Source organism: Phodopus roborovskii, unplaced genomic scaffold, assembly GCF_943737965.1.
Source record: "Phodopus roborovskii unplaced genomic scaffold, PHOROB, whole genome shotgun sequence".
Classification (NCBI taxonomy): Eukaryota; Metazoa; Chordata; class Mammalia; order Rodentia; family Cricetidae; genus Phodopus; species Phodopus roborovskii.
In genome coordinates this window covers 44,988,897-45,011,774 of record NW_026126433.1, presented here as the reverse complement: position 1 = coordinate 45,011,774, position 22,878 = coordinate 44,988,897, and the positions used below count along the sequence as shown (strand labels likewise).

The 22,878-nt window shown below is 38.4% G+C and overlaps 1 protein-coding gene across 4 annotated transcripts in view; it reads left to right on the top strand.

Moving 5' to 3' along the window:
* Positions 1-22,878, top strand: part of Rgs7 (regulator of G protein signaling 7) — a 369,936-nt gene that overhangs the window by 309,138 nt on the left and 37,920 nt on the right. For all 4 annotated transcript variants that reach the window (XM_051186346.1, XM_051186345.1, XM_051186347.1 and 1 more), the window contains 3 exons: positions 9,711-9,775; positions 10,693-10,769; positions 10,873-10,954. In XM_051186346.1, the coding sequence (XP_051042303.1) occupies positions 9,711-9,775; positions 10,693-10,769; positions 10,873-10,954 (224 nt within the window). The remainder of the gene's footprint in view (positions 1-9,710; positions 9,776-10,692; positions 10,770-10,872; positions 10,955-22,878) is intronic.

The window sequence follows — 22,878 nt, the reverse complement described above, 5'->3', positions numbered from 1 at the left end:
CTTAGTTTAGAACTGAATTTCAAACTCTTATGAATATTACATGTTTGTGTCAATCAAAATATTACAGTTCCATGGTGTTACCATTAGATAGAAAAGGAAATGATTGTAAAACTAACATAGCAGTGTACAGAAACATACACCAGGAGAAGAGATGTAACTGCTTCACAATGAGGAATGTGGGAACTCACATGTGAACTATAACATGACCTTGTTAATTTGAGAACTTATTAGAAGTTTACAGCCCAGCAATGCCACTTATACAGACATGGTTCATTATGCTCTGTGGGATTAATCAATTGATTTTAACAAACTTAACTGACAGAAAATGAACATTGCTTTTCAATTTAAAACCACAAACATTATTGTCTGAAAATCATGACTAGCTCAGAATGACACTGCTGAGCAGGCATGAAATATCCTCTGAGAAGATAGTGCAACTACATGATATTGCCATGTGTTGTGAAGTAGAGGCCTCAGTAAATGTTAGTAGTCAGCTAGCTTCACTTTGTGTATTCCAGTTATAGTGTGGCATAGTTGCTTGTCATTGTTCTGTGTGAACTGAAAGAAACAATTGCAATGTGAGGGCACTTTAGGGCCCAGAACAGTGACTTCTCTGCAGGTCTTAAGTAGTGAATCATGGATTCCAGGTTTGTGTGGACTGACAAATTTTCCCAAGCCCAATTCCTTGGGTGAACCAAGTAAACCATATTTTCTTATGATTATTGAAACAAAATACCAAGGACATAGTACAATGGATATAATTTGGGTTAATTCATGGTGAGGGTTGTAGATTGGACAAAAATATTTTGGTTTTGGTAGAGTTTTTAATCTAAGAAAGAAGGGATAGAAAGGACACTGGAAACTTAGAAAATATCTATGTACAAACAAACTTATCCCTGCATTACTCTAGGATCTTTAAGACTGACAAAAAACAGAGTTAGTTTATCCCTCACTTTCATAAGCTGATAACTACAAGAAGCATTCTGATCTCCATTAAAATTTTACTAAAGGGAATTACTACTCATGGTGGTTGCGGTATAAACTATGACAGTTCTGACTTATTGAACACCATGTTTAAGTTCAAGCGATTTTCCAGAAAAGCTAGTTTTTGATGAAAAGGACCACTCACATGTTCAAGTTTATCTTTTGTTTAAGCAAATCGAGGGTGGAGAAAAGGCAGTATTTTGTTTCTCTGATGTTTTGAATGAAAGGAAATCTTTCAATTTTAAGTTCAAGAGGGAGAAACCATGTGAGGTCCTTGGTAAGGTTTTGAATAGGAAGCCTCCCAGTCTCTCATGGGCTCATATATTTTAATGTTTGCTCCCAGCTTGGTGGAACACTTTGGCAAGGATTCAGAGGTGTGGCCCTGTAGGGGGCAGTGTGTCACTGGGGACATGCTTTGAAATTTCAAAAGTTGGGGCCATCTCCATATCTCTTTGCTTTGCTTGTGGACTGAATGTAAGTTCTCAGCTACTGGTCCAGTGCCACCCTGTCTTTCTGCTTCCATGATCCCAATGTCTGTGTCAGTGAGAATCTGGCTTCCTCTATCCTTAAGAGTCAGAGCTGCAGGACACCTGAGAGATCATCCCATCTGGCCATCTCACTAAGGTATTTGGGGAGCTGTAGGGAAGGCCACCAGGCAAAAGCCACACCTCTCATTGACCAATTTTAAGACACTGAAAAATGAAACATTTAGAAAGACAGCCATATCTGTACTTTGCGGGACACACAGTAAAATTTTTCTAAAACTTAACTAAATAATTACAATTGTTGGAAGGATATCAAGTGTGTTGCACCATTGCATCTGTATAATTCCTCGTAACCAAATGCACTCTGTCAGGTGCTGGTTAGCTAACTAGCCCAGGCTGCTTTCTTGTTAAATTTGTGGTGTCTGATTCTTTTCAAAATGCTGTCTCTTTGAACTGAGAAATATTTTTCTAAGGCATCTCAGTGACTTATCACTGTTTTCTACTTCCTTTGTGAAGCTTTGGGCAGCTCGGAGCTGTTACAATACAAGAAACTGATAATACATTGCTCCCTGGAGTCATTGTGCTATCCTCCATTTATAGTGCTGTACCTCTGGCTAGATTCCCTGGAGGGTGAAGCAAGGGTAAGGCTGGCAAAGGCTTCCAGAGCATGACTCTGATTTAGGTATATTTTCAAGCAGAAAAAGAACAGTGTCTGTGCATAGGTTATAGAGAAGACCTGGGGCTTCTTACCAGATGTCGCTTCCAATTCTCAGTTCAGACCTGAGATGGAATATATTCTTTCTAAAATGTAGATTACTGTCATTTAATTCCTCTGGGCAATTAGGAATAAAGGGAGATAAGAAAAAACAGAGAGAGAATAAGTGTCATTTTGTTAAGAATAGAGATGACAATATTTATTTCAACACAATTGTGACTGCACAACCTTATACAGAAAATTAAATTGCCTCTATCTTTACTCCTAATACTGTGTGTGTGCATGTGTACATGGGTGTGTTTGTGCCTCTGAGTGTGTATGTGTGTGTGTGAGAGAGAGAGAGAGAGAACTACATAGATGCTATATAACATAAGCAATCAGAAAAATTAGCAGCAAAGCATGCTTGAAGAAATGTCATGGCAGGGGAGTTCAAGCAGCAGCTCCATAGAAAGGGAAGGCAAGAGGATTAGACATACAAAGCTATCTTTAGCTACATATGGAGTTCAAGACCAGCCCTAGGATATATGAGACCATAGTATTAAAAATAATTCCTGCCTATTACATATACAAAGAAATATAATAATTCACAGACTGGAAAAATGAAAGAAAAATAGTAATCAGACAGAATATTTTTCTAGTTTAAATTAAGATTCTATTTTAAAATTTAGCAAAATTCAGAATAAAATCAGTTTCTTTCAGAGGCTTTGTTCATTATTGTCATGCTGGGAAGCATAACAACATGTAGGCAGACATGGTACTGGAGAATTGAGAGTTCTTTATCTGGGTCCTCAGACAACAGGAAGCCTGACTTGGGCTTCTGAAACCTCAAAGCTCACTCCCATTGACACACTTTCCTCTAGTCAGGCCACACCTCCCAATAGTGTCACTCCCTATGAGTCTATGCAGCCATTTTCTTTCTCAGGTTTGAGAAAGAAGAAATGCTATTAAACCTTACATTTGAAAGTACTAGGAATGCTAGTGAAAATTAATGAAATTTTAATTTTTTGTTTTAAAATTTACATAGGAAGGTACAATTGTCATTTCATGTGTGGAGGTCAGAGGACAGCTTGCAAGAGCTGGCTGTCTCATTCCTCCATGTAGAGTCTGGGGATCAGGTCGGATTCTAAGTGATGGTAACCATCACCTTTGCCCACTGAACCATCCCATAGCCCAAGATTTCTGAAAAGTTTGACTGTATCGTTAATAAATAAATAACACAAAGAAAGATGAATGAGAGAGGAGAAGAGCAGATACAACAAAGGAAAAGGAGTTCACTGTTCTTTTGTTAGATTTTTTTTTAATGGAGACTGTCTCTCCATATCTCAGATTCAGAGTCATACAGAATTGAGTTTTGTGCATAAGAATTTGAGTGTTGTATGATCAGGGAATATACATATTAGTATGTTTTGGGTGTGCATGCAAAGGCCAAGGCAGTGTGGTGGGGGATTTCCTCTATACCAATAAACCTTATTGTGCTGAACTAGATAGACATTTGCAGTTTGATATAAGCTGGCTGGCCAGTGAGCTCTTGGGATCCTATCTCCACCTACAATGCTGGTGCTAAAAGCACCGTAATTGACAAGCTCTGCATTTTTAGAGGTAGCTAGGGCCAGATCTGCATGGTTGAGCAAGTGCTTTTACCTACTGAACCATCTCCTTGACTCCAGGGATATTCTATTTTTGAAAAGGGGAGCTATGTCCTTCTTTACAATTAAATGTCTGATAATTTCAGTATGTATTTTTTTAAACTTCCAAACCATTGATGTTTCACCTGAATTCTAATTAAACACAGAGTGTATTTGAATCTCAAAACAGATGCCAGTAGCAACAACAGACTGACATGCTATACTTTCCAGGAGTTTTTAAAAAGTGCTCCTTTCGTTCCCTGTATAGACTAAAATGAATAAAGGCAAAGCTGGAGTCAAGTAGACAGAAACAGAGAGGAGTGGGTACAACAGACAGTGAGGAGCACCACTCATTTAAATGGAGTCAGAGGGACTTAGAGTTAGGAAGTACCCTGTGGATACAACTAAAGTTTCTTTTCTCAAGAAATTTGGCACCTAGAGCATTGGATCCAGGCCAAGTAATCACATTAAGGATTCCCTGATCATACATAAGGGTTAGAAATACTAGTGAGACCTGGGATGGCTGGGAAAGTCTGCATGCCTTTCAAAGACTCTTTGACTTCAGTGTGTCACTGTAGCAGAAGGCCCCATCCCTGATCAGAGTCCAGTTCTCCAGGTAGCAGGGGTCCCTAGTTGTCAGCAGCAAGCTTAATAGTCAGTAGAAGAAATGGAAGGAAGCTATGACGAGTGTGCTTCACGGGTCACCTGACAGAAAGCCTGGGGCTCACCATGCTACTCTCCAGTTCCCTGCAACCTACATGGTCACCTCATCAAGATAAATGGGCAACACCCAGGGAAATCAGAAACAATCTGGGAATCCTAAACAGCAATGGACATAAGCTTTGAGAGAATCTAATCTCAGGTATAATTGGGTCAAACAAATGTAAACTGTGAAAAGACAGTTTTCTGTTTAATTTCCCAAGACAACAGCTTTCTCTGCCTTCCCTCCAGGATCCACAATAACTGGATCAAAACAGTTTTCACATAAAACATGAGTACTATGACTTATTTTTAAATGATAATTAGCACTACAAAATCAGCTATATTCATTAAAATATTAAAAGATGATAAAGAGTGAAGATAAGCTGTTCCTCATGGATGGTGGATTGTATTAGTTAGCATTTAATTACTGAAGTTATAGTTTAAGGAGGTAAATATTTGAGCCTTTATTTGAGGAGGTGAGGTTGAATGATAACAGTTTTATTATCTATCAAATGGAGGAGTTAAAGAAAACTCACTCATGAAACAAAAAGCAGAAAATAAATAAAGAAAGAAAAAGAGCAAAGGGAGAAAGGAAGGTGTGAGGAAAGGAATGCCAATGAAGCTAAAAGAACAGAAAGAGCCCGGAGAGGTGGTTCAATGGTTAAGAACACTTGCTACTCTCCCAGAGGACCCGGGTTTGATTCCCAGCACCCATATGACAGTTGGCAACCACCTGTAAATCCAGTTCCAAGGAACCTGATGCTCTCCTCTGGTACCTGGCATGCATGAGGTACACAGACATATATATGCAAGCAAAACATCCATTCATGTAAAAGAAAGTTAAGAATGAAAATATTTAAATTTGTCTATTAAAAGAATAAGCATAATAGGTGGATTTTAAGTCAAGTAACCCAGTTTAAACAAGTGGTGGCAAGCTAGATATGTTGATACAACCCTTAATCCCATCTCTCTAGAGTCAGAGGCAGGAAAATCTTCGTGAATCTGAGGTCAGCCTGGTATTCATACAGAGTCCAGATTGGGATACATAGTTAAACTTTGTCTCAAAAACTAACTAAATAAGCAAATAAATAAAATGGTAGACAAAGATGTACCAGACAAATATAATAGGAACATAAAATCAGCAGTAGTAATATTGAATAAATTCAAAATATTAAATGGAAAAAATAAATTAAAAATATTAAATTGGTAAAGGTAATAATCCACAGAAATGTTATGGTAAAATCTATAATATGGAAAATGTTGGAAATTTAATAAAACAGATACAGAAAGGTAATGATACCTTTAACACATCTCTCTCAAGCCAGATTAGCAAAAACCAAAAAGAGGAAAATTTTCATCATTCCTTGAGAGAAGATCATTATGTACAAAAACATGGCAATGTTGTAAAATTCAAACTGTGTCATTTGCCACAGATTTCAAATATATGTGAAGGAAAACCCTTATTGGATCATTACGTATACAGCCAAAAATTATGTATTTTTAATGATAGAAATGTGGCTAAACAAATATCACACACACACACACACACAGAGAGAGAGAGAGAGACACATACTTTTTTGACAGGACAGGCTATGGTGGCTATAAGACAACCTGTGTCTCTACAAAACAACATAGTAAATTTCAATTATTTTGTGTTTAATATAGAAAAGCAAACTATAACACATGCACCACCGGTGCTCAGTATATGCATATATTCACACACAATGCATATTTAATTAATATGCTAGATATTATCTTTATTATTAAATAACCTTCCTTCAAGAAACCTAGGGGAAAATGGACTTTTGCATACATAGCGAGCTTTCATGTTTCATCTCTAGCATACAAACTGGTTTTAAATCTAACTGCAGAAAGTCAAATCCTTCCAATATAAAATATCATCACTAGCTGAATTGCCAAACAAGACAAACAAGCATATAAAGAAAGCCACAAAGGTCAATAGATCATGATGTTTCCTTCCACTTGGCAGATAGATATTGATTATCTCCTCTCTGGCAAATTTTTCTAAGCATGAGAACCTATCTGTACCTGTGACAATGATGGAGAAAATCCACAGAAGCAACAGGAAGAAGTATGTGCTTTGAGCCTCTGTCAAGTCCAGAGAGTAGTTAGATCAACACAATGTGTCAGTTAATTAAGAAAGCAACTAATTCACTTAAATAATGAGCAAGTTCCTGAACAAATATTTCTAAGGAAACATAAAGAAATGACAACTGGCCTATGGAAAGGTGTTTAGCTTCATTAATCATTAGCAAATTCTGTTTTACAGTTAGGTTAGAAGGAATAAGACCGGAAACTCTATCATATAATATACAACAACAGTTTATTTGTATGTTTGAAGGTCACTAAGAGAGTGGATTTATTTAATACATTTTATTTAAATTAGAAACTATCTTATTGTACATATCAGTTCCAGTTCCCTCCCCCTCCCATCCTCCCATGCCTCTCACTGACCCCCCCTTCCCATCCATGCCCCAGACAAGAGAATGGATTTTAAATACTTTGATCTGACAGGATGTGTGAGGAATGGAGAGGGTGAGGATGGTAAGGTGATGGTGATGAACAATGCGTATGATGTAGCACTTCCATGTTTTAGTACATATCAAAGCATCAAGCTACACAACACAAATCACGTACTTAAATAAAAATAAAAGTGATGGGTGGTGGCTCAGCAGATGAAGGGGCCAGCTGCCAAGCCCTATAATGTGAATTTAGTTTCTAGAATCCATAAGAAACTAACCCCCGCAAGTTTTGCTCTGATCATCACATATGCATGTGCATGCCTGCACACACACACACACACACACACACACACACACACACACACACCGTGACATATGTGCAGCTATAAGCAAATACACATACAATAAATGTAATCAGTTATCTAAAGTCTGATGAAACACCTGTCTGTTTAAAGTTGTCTACTACATTTTGCTTTTTATTTGGGAAATAAAATTTAAAGTATGCACCAGGTTGAATAAATATATGTAACCTTGGAAAATTTGTTCTGCCTTTCCTCCTTTTTCTCTTGTTCTACATCCCCAGAAGGATTAAACATTGGCTCTCAACCTTCTTAGTACTGTGATTCTCTAATAATACAGTTCCTCATTCCTCATGTTGTAGTGACCCCCAACCCTAAAATTACTTTGTTGCTACTTCATAACAATAATTTTGCTGCTATTAAGAGTACAAATGTAAATATCTCATATTCAGGCTATCTGATGAATGACCTAGAAAGGAGTCAGGACCCACATGTTGGCAACCACTGGATCAGAGGCTCTGTCAATGGTTCTTGATAGCAAAGAGAAGGGCTAGTGTGATAAAAATGACTTAACCTTTAAACCAACCTTGGGAACTTGTTTGCAATTTGTAACTGGAGATACAAATCGTCAATAATTTGATAGTCCCTGAGCTGCCCAAGCTTGAGAAGCAAGATTGTGGGAACTATCTGATTTTTTTTTTAATTCAAGAATGGGGGAAAGTTAGACCATTAAAAAAAAATTGAGAGACTACATAAAAAGAAACAAAGCTGCCTCCTGGCTATGTCTCACTTGCATTATTTGGATTATGTGTTGCATGTTTTCCAAGTATGCATTTGGCCTTTGAATTTCTAGTCCTTATGAAGTAAACAGTCTTGTATTCATCCTTAGCTAGAGATGTCATAGCAATCATATGAGGTATGGCTCTGAATATTTTTGTCATAGACATGAATGTTTGTGCAAGAGACTGCTCCACATTGAAGAGAATTCCACAGTTTAGAGAAATAACGTCCTGTTAGCATTCCCCTTCTAAGCAGTCCTCACTCAGAGACCTGATTCAGAAACCTGGGTCTTTTTCAATGAAACTGTCACGATGCCTTTCACCAACTCCTATTCCTTTATTATTTAGCTACTACTTGAGTGACAGAACCTCTTGTCAACTATTTGTTGGTTTTATGCAAGAAAGTCATCAAAATTGCCTCGCATGATTTCCAAGGAAGTCATTGTAGAAAAATATATTTCTTATTAAGGGATGGGATATAGTTCAGAGGCAGAGCACTTACCTATCACACACAAAGCCCTGGGTGGGTTCAAACCCTAGTAACACACACACACACACACACACACACACACGCACATGCACATCACGTGCACACACGCACAAACCTGGGTTATATTTTTCCAAGCACAAATCTAGCCTTTGCATTTCTATCCCCGGGATCTACACATTCTTGTCTTCTCTGTCCTTAGCTAGTAAGACCATTGTGATTGATAGCACCTGTATTTCTTTATCTCAAACCAAGGCAAATATTTTTAAGTGCAAAGGTCATACTATAAAACATCTCCACAGGTATAGCCTTGCAAAAGAGATTATTTAATGAGTCTGGCCAGGTGATTTCATTCAGCACATAGACTGATATAATTAATTTTATTGGGCTTCATGAGATCCAAGTTTCACACTTAATGAAAATCAATGGCAGAAGATATTCTGAGAATTAGGACTCTAGCTGCCTGCAGACCTGGTTGTCTTGACATGTTCATGAGAGTCATCGAGATAATTTCAAGCATCTGAAATTCTGCAGCAGAGCAGTGCTGTCACCCCTGTCCTCTCCTACAGTTCTATAAACCTGCTGCCCTAACCAACTTGCATGGTGGCCAAAGAGACTGAGGAAATGCTGTAGAGAGAAAGCACATTTTATGTGAGTGCTCTGCTCTACAGAGTAACAGACCCCAATGAGTGACTCTCACAAAATACAGAGATGAAGAAGCCAAGACCCTAGAGCTCACATCCTTGTAGTTGACAGTACAGTCTAAAAATAATTCAAAGTGCCCAAGTCCAACACATCTTCGTGCAATTACCTTTCACAAAATGGTTTTATCTATCTAGATTTTAAGCTCAATTAGTCTCTGAAAAGATCTTACTTTTCCTTACTATTTGTTGATGATAAAATTATGCCAACCATTCAATAGCAATAAATGATTACCCCTGCTTAACATTCTATTTGTGACTTCTTAAATGGTAGTATTTGAATCTTAAACTTGTGCTTTTATCTTTATTTATTTTTGTCTAAAAAAGGTAACAATAGAAAATTAAACTTGAGAGAAAGTGATAAATATCTTGACACAACACTATTTTTTTCTATATTTAGTTTTTCAGTGTTGATAAGCAGCCAAGAAATGATACCATTTTTCCTTTCAGCTGTTTACCTCTGCAAGAGAACAATGCAAAACAAGGCAAGGCTAGAGCTAGCAGATTACGAAGCCGTAAGTACCGAGGATGCTCATACGCTGGTATAAAATGAGCAGAAATCATGCCTTTAGCCATGTGTGGGTACTCTTTCCTTTCTGCATCTGTGAAAGAACCAGGCTTCCTTGGATCTGACAGTCCAGTGCCTTAATGACCCCTTCTTTGTCTGCTTTCTCTTTCCCCTCACATTAAGGACAATAGAATTCTAAACAATACAAACTCAAAGAATAAAGAGAAGCACATCTTTTTCTTCTAGAGTAACTTAATTGTAAAGATTTCAGATAAATACTGTATTGATAATGTCCAAACTCTGAGGATGGAAACCTGTTTACACTGGGGACTGATTTAACAGAGCTGTCAGATTGATCACCACCATCAGATCAAGGCAGTCTAATGTACCTTGTTCTAATGATTGCTGTGTTGTGATAACTAATTCAGATCACTATGCAGAAACAGATACAGGGATGCCAATGACTGATGGCTCTTCTCAGGACCTGAACAAACCAATTGGATCAGTGGTGGGAAGGCATTGCTTTCCTATCTCCATAGAGCTAGCCCAGAAAGATCCAGTGCATTTGCCTTCAGTACCAACAAAGTAGCATTCAGTGCTTTACACTGTGTGTCCTGTAAGGTGATTGACAGTGGTTGGTGCCTGGGATTGTAGCCTGGTAGGTAAAGTGCTTGTCTAACATGCACAAAGCTCTGTTTTCTATCCTCAGCATTACATACTAAGCATGTTGAGATAGATATGAGAGGATGAGAAGTTCAAAGCCATCTTCATCTACTTGGTGAGCTTGAGGTCAGGAAGCACAGTTGATTCAGATTCAGAGCTGTGTAATACTTAAGAAAAGCAGAAAGAAACCCTAGAATATCCTCAGCTATTCCATGTTTTTTGTTTGTTTTTTGGGTTTTTGTTTTGTTTTATTTTTTTCAGGAGAGCCTAGCCAGGCTACAGAGAGCATTTGCCCGGAAGTGGGAGTTCATTTTCATGCAAGCAGAAGCACAAGCAAAGTGAGTCCTTGTGAGTCTGCGGGGAGATATGCTCAGGTGTGGTCTCCTGTGCAGAGATGGCACACTTAAGCCTGCTAACACTTCATTGTTACCACATTGACAGAGTGGACAAGAAGAGAGACAAAATCGAAAGGAAGATTCTCGACAGTCAAGAGAGAGCATTCTGGGACGTCCACAGGCCTGTGGTGAGTAAGCTCAGGGGCTTGTTTCCATGACTGCATGGCTCAGGTTTGGAAGAGAAAAAGTGCCCTGGAGCAGACCGTGGTCCCCACATAGTAGGTCCTAGTGTCTGGGTGAATTAAATTGCTGCCTCTGTATAAGATGAGAGTTAATGCAATGTAGATTTATAAAGGGGCACGTTTTCCCCTGATGTGGCTAGCCAGCTCTCTCTATGGATATCCCAGGTGTCTGATGCTGTTGTCAGCACTTGAAGGGGAAAAACACACTGCTAACAGAACAGTATTTGTTATACTTACTGTTTACTTTTTTGGGCTTTATAAAGTTAGAATCAAAATGTTATTGCTTGCCTTTATTTTTTTCTTCATAACTTATTAATGCCTATTGTGTCTTTTAAAAATAATCATATCATCAAATTTGAATCAATTCATACTTCCTAAATGTTTATTTTTTACATTTATTTATTTTGTGTATGAGGGATAAGGTACATGTGGAGGTATGAGGAAAACTCACCCTGGGAGTCTGTCCTCTTCCTGTGGACTCCTGTGACTGAATTTGCATATCAAGTTTGATGATGAAGGCCTTTATGCCCTGAGCTACCTTACTAGTCCATCAATTCATACTTGTAATAATGCAACTTTGAATCTATATAAGAACTTAGCTCTTCTCTCTAATATTGTCAAACTAGGTGCCTCACTGTAACACATACGGAGTGTCTCTAATACCAGAAAACTTGTAGAAGGTGTTTACCATGTTCATAAGCCTTCACAAGATGGCATATCTACTGTGCATATAATCCACTCAGGAGGCTGATTCAGGAGGATTGAATTTAAGGCCAGCTTAGATACAAAGCAAGGCCCCATCTCTTAGGAAACAACCCAGTGCTAGAGAAATGGCTCAGTGGTTATGATCCTGTATTGCTGTCTTCCAGAGGACCTGGGTTCAGCTACCCATGGTGAGTACCTACCTACACTACTTACAACTCCAGCCCCAGAGGATCCAACACTCTCTTCTGGCCTCTACAGAAACCTGCTTTCACAAGTTCATGTGTGCACACATGCACACAGACACACACACAATTAACATGACAAGTTAATAATGAAAGTCAGCAAAAAGATTACATGTCTAGCCTCATTTTGTTTTGAAATTGTATCTTTCTGTTTTGTAAATTTCTTTAAATACAGACAGGTCAGGAAAGAATATTTATATAGGCATTACTAGAGGAAATAATAGGTTCACAGCAAGAGAAAAAAATCACAATGAATGACATAGATACCTTAAGGTTTTTCCTCTCAACTGCCTTCTGAATTAGACAAAAATAGAAGGCATCTAGAAATGTAGTTACAGGTATGTGTATTCAATTCAGACAGCAATGCAGTTGTGGAGTTTTGTTGTGAATTTGTTGTCATTTGAGTTCTCAAGAGAGAAGAATTGAGTTACCTGGCTTTTCTATTCAAAATACAGTTGGAGTTTTATTACTTATGGTGAAGAAGGAATTATGATCATGCTCATAACTATCATGAGGCTATGGAACAGAATCTCCATTCCCTTAAAGCAGCTTGCAGACATTAGCGATACCTTACTGCATTAGTTGCTTTCCAACACTATGCCCAAATTTCCATACAGCAGCTAAGGGAGGTTTCAAAGGGTTCAGTCTATCATGTTGAAGAAGATATCAGAGAAGCAGATTATTCACTTCATGGTGGGCCAGGAAACACACACATGGAAGGAAGTGGCCAGGGATAATACTCCTTTAAGGCTTTCTCTTGGTCACCTATCTACCTTCAGCTGCACTCCATCTCCTACAGCTTCCACAACATCCCCAAACAACATCCACCTGTTGGGAACAAAACATTGAAATCATGAGGCTGCAGAAGGTGTTAATTCCAATACCCTTGCATAGTGCAACATAATTTCTTGTTTGATTATGCTCTCCAATTTACTCTTTTTTTTTATGTCACCCTGAAGCCATTGGCTCCATGCCTCGAATTGAGACAATAGGCAAATCTTTGTTATCTATTTTCTAAGTAAGAATAGACTTGGATTGTCCTTGTGCTTTGGTGAGTGGTATTCACCTATAACATCCCTACCTTTAATTATTTACTGTCCTATGTTATAGCTCTATAAATAACTTGTAGGCATGTCCAAACTTTAGAGCTAGCAATACCATAATGTTGTCATCTACAAAGTTCATGGTTGAGGATCATGTTATCACATTATAAATTATACAATGTTTTAAGTAAGTTTCTGATATTGTTGTTTGGACATGCTTTTGTTTTTAACCAGACTTGTAGCTTTCCTTGGCTGTATGTGGCCTAACTGAGAGATAATATCTGTTGCATTTCAAATTTTTAAACATTTTTGAATGGTCCCAAACTTACAAATGATAATCCTTGTCTGACAGCCATGCCTGCCACTGAGTAGGTATTTCTGAATACCCAATTGAAGGATAACTCAGAAAGATAATGAGAGCAGGGGCCCTGGCCTCAGAGAGCTTTTATTTTGTGACTCCTTGGCCAGTGCCTAAACTATATCTCTATTAGCTGACTGCACCACTAACTAAGAAAGAATAGAGTTCTTCTTTTTCCTTTCTTTTTATGATTGTTTTGTCTGTGTACCATGTGTTTGACTGGCACCAAGGAGGTCAGCAGTTCTAGATGGTTTGAGTCACCATGGAGGTCCTAGGAATAAAATCCACGTCCTCTGGAAGAGCAGCCAATGCTCATAACTGCTGAACCATCCATCCATCCCTTTCCTAAGATAACCATCTCTCTAAATAAAATGGAACAGGGAATAGAAAGGAGTCCTAGAATGAATAAAAAGATTGGCAGGGATGGTGAGTAGAAAGAGGAGAAGAGAGGGAATGGTCCTGGGGGCTATTTTGGTTAGGGTGTCTAACATAAACAAGAGAGCTATGATCCTCAATGCTTATGTTCTACCAGATGGATAGACAATGATCAAACCACTGCTATAGAGTTGTTACACCTACATAAGTACTATGAGCTATGAGATATTTGTGTTCTTTCACTGTTTGTTTCCCTATGTACTTTCTGTATCACTTCACAGTGGAAGCTAGACAGTATTTACTGTCCACTTGCCAAATGAAACGTAAGCTGCCTCTACATGTCAGTTCCATTACTTGTTCACCCCCCCACCCTGCATTGTATAAATGAGGCACTTGCACCTCTAAATGTAGGTCTTCAACCAAGGAATGTCTAGTAAATACATTGCCTGCCTCCAAAGTATCCCATATCTGCTGCTTATGACAGGGCATGAAGAGGCAACTTGTCTATTGGAATATATATTTGACATTAGCCCTGGGATATAGGAGTCTATCTTTCCATATTAACTCGGCATTAATTAGAACAGACATGCCAGTCATTTCCAGGGATGATACACAGGTGTGGCCCTTCTTGGAAATCACTGAACCTTCCTCTCCCTTTCTGTGCTATTTTATTAAGAGGGATGGCAGTGGGCATTCACAATTACAAAACACAGGGGGGAAAAGTCATATTTGAAAACAGTGAATAAATTACATAGAAAGGCACTTTTAGACTTCTATCTTCTTGAGTCTTGCTGTCTACCTATCCATCTTTCCTTTGGAAAGAATGAATACATGTAGCTCGGATGGCATGGAACTTTTTATATTGATCATATTGGCCTCAAACTCAAAGAAATCCATCCATCTATGTTGCCAACACACTGCTGAGATTAAAGATATGTGTCACCTTCCCCAGCCTTATTATAACTTTTTAAAAAGCTAGCTGAAACACCATGACACAGAGTCTAAATGTAGTTCTCTCTGTAGAGTGCTGGCCTAGCATGGAAGAAGCCTTGAGCTGAATCTCAGAACTGAAAACCCATGCCTGGCAGCACAACCATCCCAGGATTCAGGAGGTAGAAGCAAAGGAATATAAAGTTCAAGGTCATCCCTCCTACACAGTGGGCTCTAGAGATTGACCTAGGCTGCATGAGAGTCTGTTTCAAATCTAAAAATTTTTAAAAATCAAAATAGGAAGGAAGGAAAAGAAAGTCCATGATACTTGGTTTTAAAAGCATAAAGATAGTGGATATTTCTATTATACTAAAAGGTCCTATACATATTACTTCATGGTAGTAAGACATAATCTAGTACCTAATATGTTTAAGCAATAGAATTTTATTTTCCTGGAATTATTTACATTTATAATAATAACTTTATTTTCAATAACTGGAAGTGGAGTTATCTGAACAATGTTGTTTGTTGATGTTTTAATAAAAATATATTTAGTGTTGATCCTTAAAAAGCTTCTTTTTTTTCCAGTAGAGAGGTTTTGTTGCTTCGGTTATACCTGCCTGATCCTGTTTTGATCGGGTTCCATTTATTTAATCAGGAGTAGAATGAACAAAGAGCATCCACAGCTCAGCATCTCACAGGCTTATAGCTGGCTTAATGTGATGTTATGATAGTTTGTGAATTAAAACCTAGCAATGTATGAAATACATCTAATAGAATTTTAATGTGATTTTTTAAAACCATGGGGTCATCCTTAAGTCAGATTAAAAGAGAATAATCTGTCTCTTATATTTAATATCCTTATAAAATAAAGTTAGCTCCTCTAAATGTGTCAGTGTTTACCCTGAAAAAACTAAATTGAGGTCTAATCAAGGATTCTCAGAAACAGCTTAAGGACACAGTGGGAGAAACAGACTAGATTTTATTATGTTGAAGATAGTGTGGAATTTGGTATTCTTTTGTGTTGTTAATGTTGCAAGGAGCTTTATTTTACTTATTTATGCAGTGGTGCTTTACCCTAAGGTCTTGCCATGCTAGGTAAGACCTTATTGCTGAGCTACATGCCCAGCCCATCCAATCCCCAATGTGTTGAAAACCAGAATTGATAAGTTAGCAGCTAGTAAAGTCAAAGATTTAAAATGTGAAGGAAATCCATTTTGTAGTTTTCTGCAACATTGTGGAGACCATGCTTTGAAAAGGGTGTGAGTGATTTGGATTTAAGGTGGGTGGCTGAATGAAAAGGCAACAAAACAAGCACACACACAAACACACAGACACACACAGGCACATATTCCCAATCCAAGCCAGGATCTGGGATTTGATGTTGGGGTTCAGGTTTATTCTTTTCTTCATGGTGAATGTGTATGATCAGTGTGGAAATTGCTGGAGAATAAAACTCACCCAGTTCTCAACTATACAAAGTGAGAAGAATGCATTAGAAATGCTAAGTCAAGAGCACAGTGGAAGAAAGCACTCACTGGGCAGATGATGTAGATGATGAGCTAGATCGTTTTGGGAGTTCCTTCCCAACAATGAACTAGTAAGAATCAGTTGACCTTCTTTGTGGCCCTTCTTTGTGTATGATAGCAAGTCAACAAAGACTCCATAAGAAGAGAAGTATACATATATTTCAGTCAAATAATCAAAATAAAAATAGCATTTTTTGAGTACTTCCTCAATTCAAGTTAAACAAATCCTAATTACAAAGCAGTGAAAATTGTTTATTGCCTTACACTTTCCATGTCCAATGCTTGTTACGTCCGTCACACATGCATTTGATGGTGGCCTCATTGACATTCTACATGGCACTTATTTTAAAATTTGTGGGATTTAAACTCATCATTTGTAGGTACACGTTAGTGGAAGCTTTGGGTCTGAGGAGTTAAAGAAAATTATAAAAATGTGGCATTGGCCAAGGGCTAGGAAGTGAATTCACCTTGGATCGGACTAGGTATGAATCCATGGCAACCAAATGTAAAGCTAGACAGAGACCTTACCAAACTTAGAAGCCAGTTTGGAGGCCAAACTTAGAAGCCAGTTTGGAGTACAGAATTAATTTTGAAATTCGTTACAATGGAAGTGGAAAGCCTCTGGGGATTGAAAGGAAAGCTTGTAGGTCAGAGAGGAATGTTATCCATTTGGAATGTTATGGATCTTTGTCCTTCATTCCTATCAACCCCAGAACTCCAAACGAAAGTACTAAACTTCCCTCTATATCAGTTTTTCTTCATATTGATTTAGAGTTTAAATGTGCTTATATGGAAGTGAAGTTGGTTTGCATTTGCATTAATTTTAGCATCAGTAACAAAAGTTTTACTATAGACGATGGCAGCGCTGTTTTTATATTTTATTACTTTGTGTTTTTTTGTTGTTGTTTTTGTTTTTGTTTGTTTGTTTTCTGACTGCCCTGTGTAATGTGGAAAAGTTTTGTGTCATCAGTCAGGTGTGGTGCTGTATAGTATGTCTCAACCCTCTTTTCCAAAATGGAGAAGGATGGAGAAGGAGGAAGAAGAAGAGGAAGAGGATGGGAGAAAGGATTGAGAAAGGGAATAAAGGAGGGAGAGAAAGGGAAAGGGAAAGGTCCAAACAGCATTCATTTCCCTGTAATCTAGAGATGTAAGGTGAAAGGGGGAGGAGAGAGGGCAACATTTTCTCACAAGCTAAACCCATAAATCTTGGGTTGCATAAAATTTCTCACTTCCACTCCCCCTCACCACACACACAATGTGAACATTACACATGATATCTTCTTTCCGTTTGTTCTTTCCCTGGGTCAAATACTTGGAGAGAACAAGTCCCACTGTGCCTGTTTTATATAGGACACTGTCCAGGACATGCAACTGCAATTAAAAAGGTTTGGCTTAATTACTAAATCCCTTCTTTCCTGAAATTTTGCTAAATGCCTCCAAGTCTCAGATTCACCCTGTGAAGTGTGGATAATAACTGCCTCCTTGTGCTGTAAGTGGTAGCTAAATTTGCCTTAGTGGTGATACTTTTATATATTTATTCACTCATTCATTAATCCATTCACTCATTCTCCCTCTCTTTTCTCTCTCTCTCTCTCTCTCTCTCTCTCTCTCTCTCTCTCTGTTTGTGTGTGTGTGTGTGTGTGTGTGTGTGTGTGTGTGTGTGTGTTGTGTTTCATACAACAGTATAAAAGCCATGGTCAACACTGGATGCCTTTCTCTATTGCCCCTTCATTCTATATATTTTTTTTTGAGACCTGGTCTCTAAGGGAACCTGCTGCTTGCTTTTTGGATGGCCTGAACTGCTGACAAGCCTCTAGGGTCTGCCTGTCTCTGGCTCTCAACACTGGATTATAGAGGTGTGCCACTATGCCCAGTTTTTGTGTCAGTGCTGAGGATCCGAACTCAGGTCCCCATACCTTCACTGTGAGTGTTTTACCCACTGTGGAGAGTATTATTTATTTTCAACTTGACAGGATATGAAATCCCCTAGGAGACAAGCCTACAAGCACACCCGTGAGTGAGAGATCATCTAGATTAAGTTAACCTCTGGACATGGTTTTGAGGGATTGTCTCGATTAATTAAATTGATATAGGAAGGGTTATGAAAATTTAAGAAGTACCACTTTACAAGAAGATGCATGAGTAACATTGTGCATTGTTTTCTTCTCTCTGAATGCCAAGACCATGTGACCAGCTGCATGGGCTTCCTCACCAAGAAAGATTACAAATAGCCATGGAGTAAGAGATAAATAAACTCTTCCTTCTTTTAGCTGTTTTTATTGATCCTTTTATCACAGCAACGGGAAAAGAGACTAAGATACACAGTGAGACATGACCACTACCAGTGCCCTCACTGGGCATATTTCTGAGTTGATGAGTGAATTAATCATACCTGCTCTCCTTTACTCCTGCAAGCATCCCTTCAGATGAGTAAACATGCATGCTCACTCAGTTTTGAAAGCACAAACAGTGACATACCCGTAAGGTGACCCAATGGGTAAAAGCATGGGCTACCAAGCCTGATGACCTGAGTCCAATCATCAGGAACTACATGGAAGAAAGAGAAGTGATTCTCACAAATTATCCTATGACCTTCACACATGCTCCATGACATTCACAAATCCTTCATACAAATAAGTAATTATAGTAAAAATATCCATATTCTTGTCATAAGCTCTGATTTTTTTAGTCAACCCAGATATCAGTGGTCAGTTCAGAATCAACAAATTATCCTAAAAGTGGTTGATCTGGCATGATCTCAGCTGCTCAGAATATTCCCAGATCACTGGATGTCATTAAATTGAACCATATGTAAGATGGATGCCTCCTGGATTTTCTCTCTGAAAAATGCATAATTCCAACTTGTGCATGTGGGCACCTGCCCTTAACCATAACAGTCAACATATCTTGTTAGAAATTTCTAGCAATAAGAGCTTTTTGTAACCATCACTTATTCTTTTCTGTATGATCTTGTAGTGTGAAAGTTGTCCTTAATTTACCAACAAGGAAAAGCAAGACTCTTGAGCTGGCTATTACAGAACTAAGAGAAACTCATACTTACTAGTAAAATACTAGACCTTTGCTCCAAAATCCATGCAATCTGCATTGACATTGACAAGTTTTACTTTTTCAGCAGGCCTGCCCCTGTGCACAAATAGTTTTTATTTTGTATCAGTCAAAGTATTGCAGTCATTAGTTGAGCTTTGCATCTCTTACATGCTCCCTATGTCTTGGAAGTCAGCCAACTCACTGATGGAGGGCAACGCCTACCTATTGTCGCATCTCTGAGTGACTACAAATATCACCAGCCATGCTAGGCTGCTGGGAAGAGATACAGTTTGTGATATGACATGTACAAGTGACAGGTATAAGTATTTCCTGAAAACTGTGACTACCCCTGGGCTTGAAATGGAAAACACAGTACTCTATAAATTACAAGGCTGTTGCCCTTTAATCCTGTCCATTAGGTGCAGTTTAAACACAGAGTTTCAACTACTCCTTTGAAACGTAGCAGCACAACTTTGGTGTCTTCCATAAAATTTCCACTGAAGTGTTCCCATTATAGCTTTTGCTTTGTTGGTTTTGCAGAATACATGGTAGATAATTCAGGTTGAAGGTAAAATGATGGGGTCTTTATCTTTAATGACAAAATTGGCCAAGGAGGGCTTCTCTATCAATGGTTCATGCTCTCATTCTTGAAGTGTCTTCAGCTATTAGTGAAAAACCTAAAGATGTGTTAGTCCAAACTTTAATCTTTCTTTTGTGCCATAGAAAAAGAATAGCCCTTCTTCCTATTATTCACATCTGTTCTTTTGGATTGAAAAGAAAAACATTTTGAGAGCATGGGTATCAAGAGCCTTTATGAGTAAAACTGTTTCTCCCTGTCTATATCTTTTGTCTTGTGTGCTCTTTCTATCCCTGAATAGATTTCAAGATATGGTGTCCTATTATTATTATGTAATATCTGATGCTATTTATGTGAGCCAGGGGTATAGTGAAAAGAAAAACCACTTCCCTGTTATTAAGTTGTGTCTCTCTAGCCTGAAGATTGGCAACTTTTCAAGATGATGTGCCCAGATTTCTAGCTTGTTTCTTCTGAAAGGGCAAGAATGTGAATAGTTTGGAGTTATATTGGTAAAAGTCCCTGAGGGTTAACAGCTAACTCCCAGGAGGGGAGGCATCAGAAAACACTGCCCATAAGTACCAGTGTTAATTTGCAGAGTCTAGGGTCTAAGCAGGTGGAAAGGGTGGCCTCTGAGCTAAAACATGCACTGCAGAAGCCAGCTCCCTGGGCCAGTCCTACTATACATAGCTACCATAAAAATCTGTTTGTCGGCAGAAAAAGGATCCATAGATAATTTATTAAATATAAACATAGAAAGTACATAGGGTAGAATAAGAACAATCCAAGAGTTGGAATTAAAGAGGCTTTAGGACTCCTTTGAACTACTTTGTGACTATTTCTGGAATCATATCAAAGATAAAAATGTATACACACATAGGCAGAGGAATGCATTCTCTAAAGGCAAAGCTGAGTAGGCACAGTGGCTCTGCGTGCTGATGGCCCAACAAAGCCAGTGTGACTCCCATTTCATAGGGAACAGTTAATATTGGGGCCTGGATTTTTTTCTTCAGTTAATTTACTACCCCCCAACTCATGCCAAATTGTATCTTTTAAAAAGGAGGAAAGGACAAAAAGACAGCCTGTGCTCTCTTAATCTAACGCAATCATCTTCAAATGAGTGCCATTTTACTTCAGAAAACAAATTCAATTTTAACGCAATCTAAGAAAGAAAAACACTCTCTCCTCTAATCCAGAGATCTCCAAATTTCTTCTTGGTTCTGCTTTTTCCTTGTCAAAAATTTCATGTACCTACTCAACAATAGAAGAACTGGTCACTCTAGCATGAATCATACTTTATCATCAGAAACTCCAACACACACACACACACACACACACACACACATACACACACACACACACACACACAACTTTGCCATTACATATTTTCAATGGTTATCAGAGCAATTGGCACCTTGGAAAATGAAATGTGGAACCTGCCAGTAGGTGTAGGAAACATAAGCACTGAGGGTGTGGCTTGGTGATAGTGTGACTGTCTAACATGTGCAAGGACTAAGGTTCACTTTCCACTATGGCAAAAAACAAGGAAACATCATTGTCTGATGCTGCATCTCTGAGTTGCAATGAAGAACATTAATGTGAACTGAACTTTTCTTTCTGGCTCTTCCGCCACCTCAGGTTGTTTCTTAACCTGAGTCTTTAAACCTCATATGTTATTTGTATGGGGGGTCAGAATGGCTACTAGCATTTGGGGTGGGGGAAAAGTGTCACTAAGTTGCTATTTGTCAAAAAAAAAAAAAAAAAAAACTTTGCTGGCCATACTTTGAGCATCATTTCATACAAGAAGTTTGGTGTTGTTATCACTCCAAAGCCCAGATAAGACACCAGCACTGTTACTATTGTGTAATCAAGTTTTTGTGTTTCCCATGTATGATTAGTGAGATTGCTCTAGTTTCTTTTCTATTGTGGTGATAAAATATCCCAACCATTGGGGTGCTAAGCACATTAATGTGTATGGAAGAAGCCCCTTACCTCTCCATTATGCTGGGGCACAGGGAAAAGTCATTCTCATCAGGACATGATGGCACATCAACACTAGGATAGGATAGAAGGGGCAAGAGGATCTTGAGTTTGAGACCAATCTGGTATCCACAGGGGAAGACCTCTGCTATTACTCACTCTGTGAATCACAAATCATGTGCTTGGGCTAATGCTTCCTCTTAGTCTCCTCAGTCTGCAGAACTGTGCATAGAGCTCTACTGTCGTTTACAAGCCTTCCAGTCTGTGCCATTTGTTGTAACAGTCCAAACAGGACAAGAAAGGGAGGTAGACCTCTTTTTGGAAGCCCCTAGAATCCTTTGTAATTGAAGATTACGGATTCCAAGGCTGCTATTATGAATTAAGGTTTATTTCAACATATGAGAGTGTTCACACTTAACAATTCTAGTTGTCATGTGGTTATTCATTATCACTGTCATTATAAGCCTTTTGAATGGACTGAGATAAACAGAAGGGATTTTGTTTGGGTCTATTCAGGTCCTACAGCACAGAATTTAAATCGCCAACCACAAACAGCAGTCTCTACCAAATTAAAAATTATTTTCATCCATTCTGTAACTGATCACTTTTCCTTTTCCATAGATCCCATCTTTTATACTGTTGTCTTCAAAGCGACCGTCCAGATTTTACCTTAATTTCTGCATTCACAGAGTAAGATAAGGGTAAAAGTCAAACAGCTTAAGGTGTTTAAAAGCCCATGAACCAAAAAAAAAAATTCTAATATCCTGTGGGCTGCTCCCCATGCTGCGGCTAATATGACAGATGGGCCAGACAATGTAAATCAAAACACAATTCACTGAAGGCTGAGTAAGCCATACCAGGATGAGTTTGCATTTTTTCTACTCTGAAGCAAGCCTGTTATACCAAAAACAACATAGAAATTGAGGGTGATTGGACACAGGTCACAGACACAGTGTCAGAGTCTGGAGTTGAACTCTTAATTCTCCTTCCCAAATTTAGGACTGCAGAGAGGCACCATCATCATTCCAAGCTGTTCAGGCAATGAGCTTTCTTTGTTATCTTGTTGTTGTTTAATAGTTTTTTTTC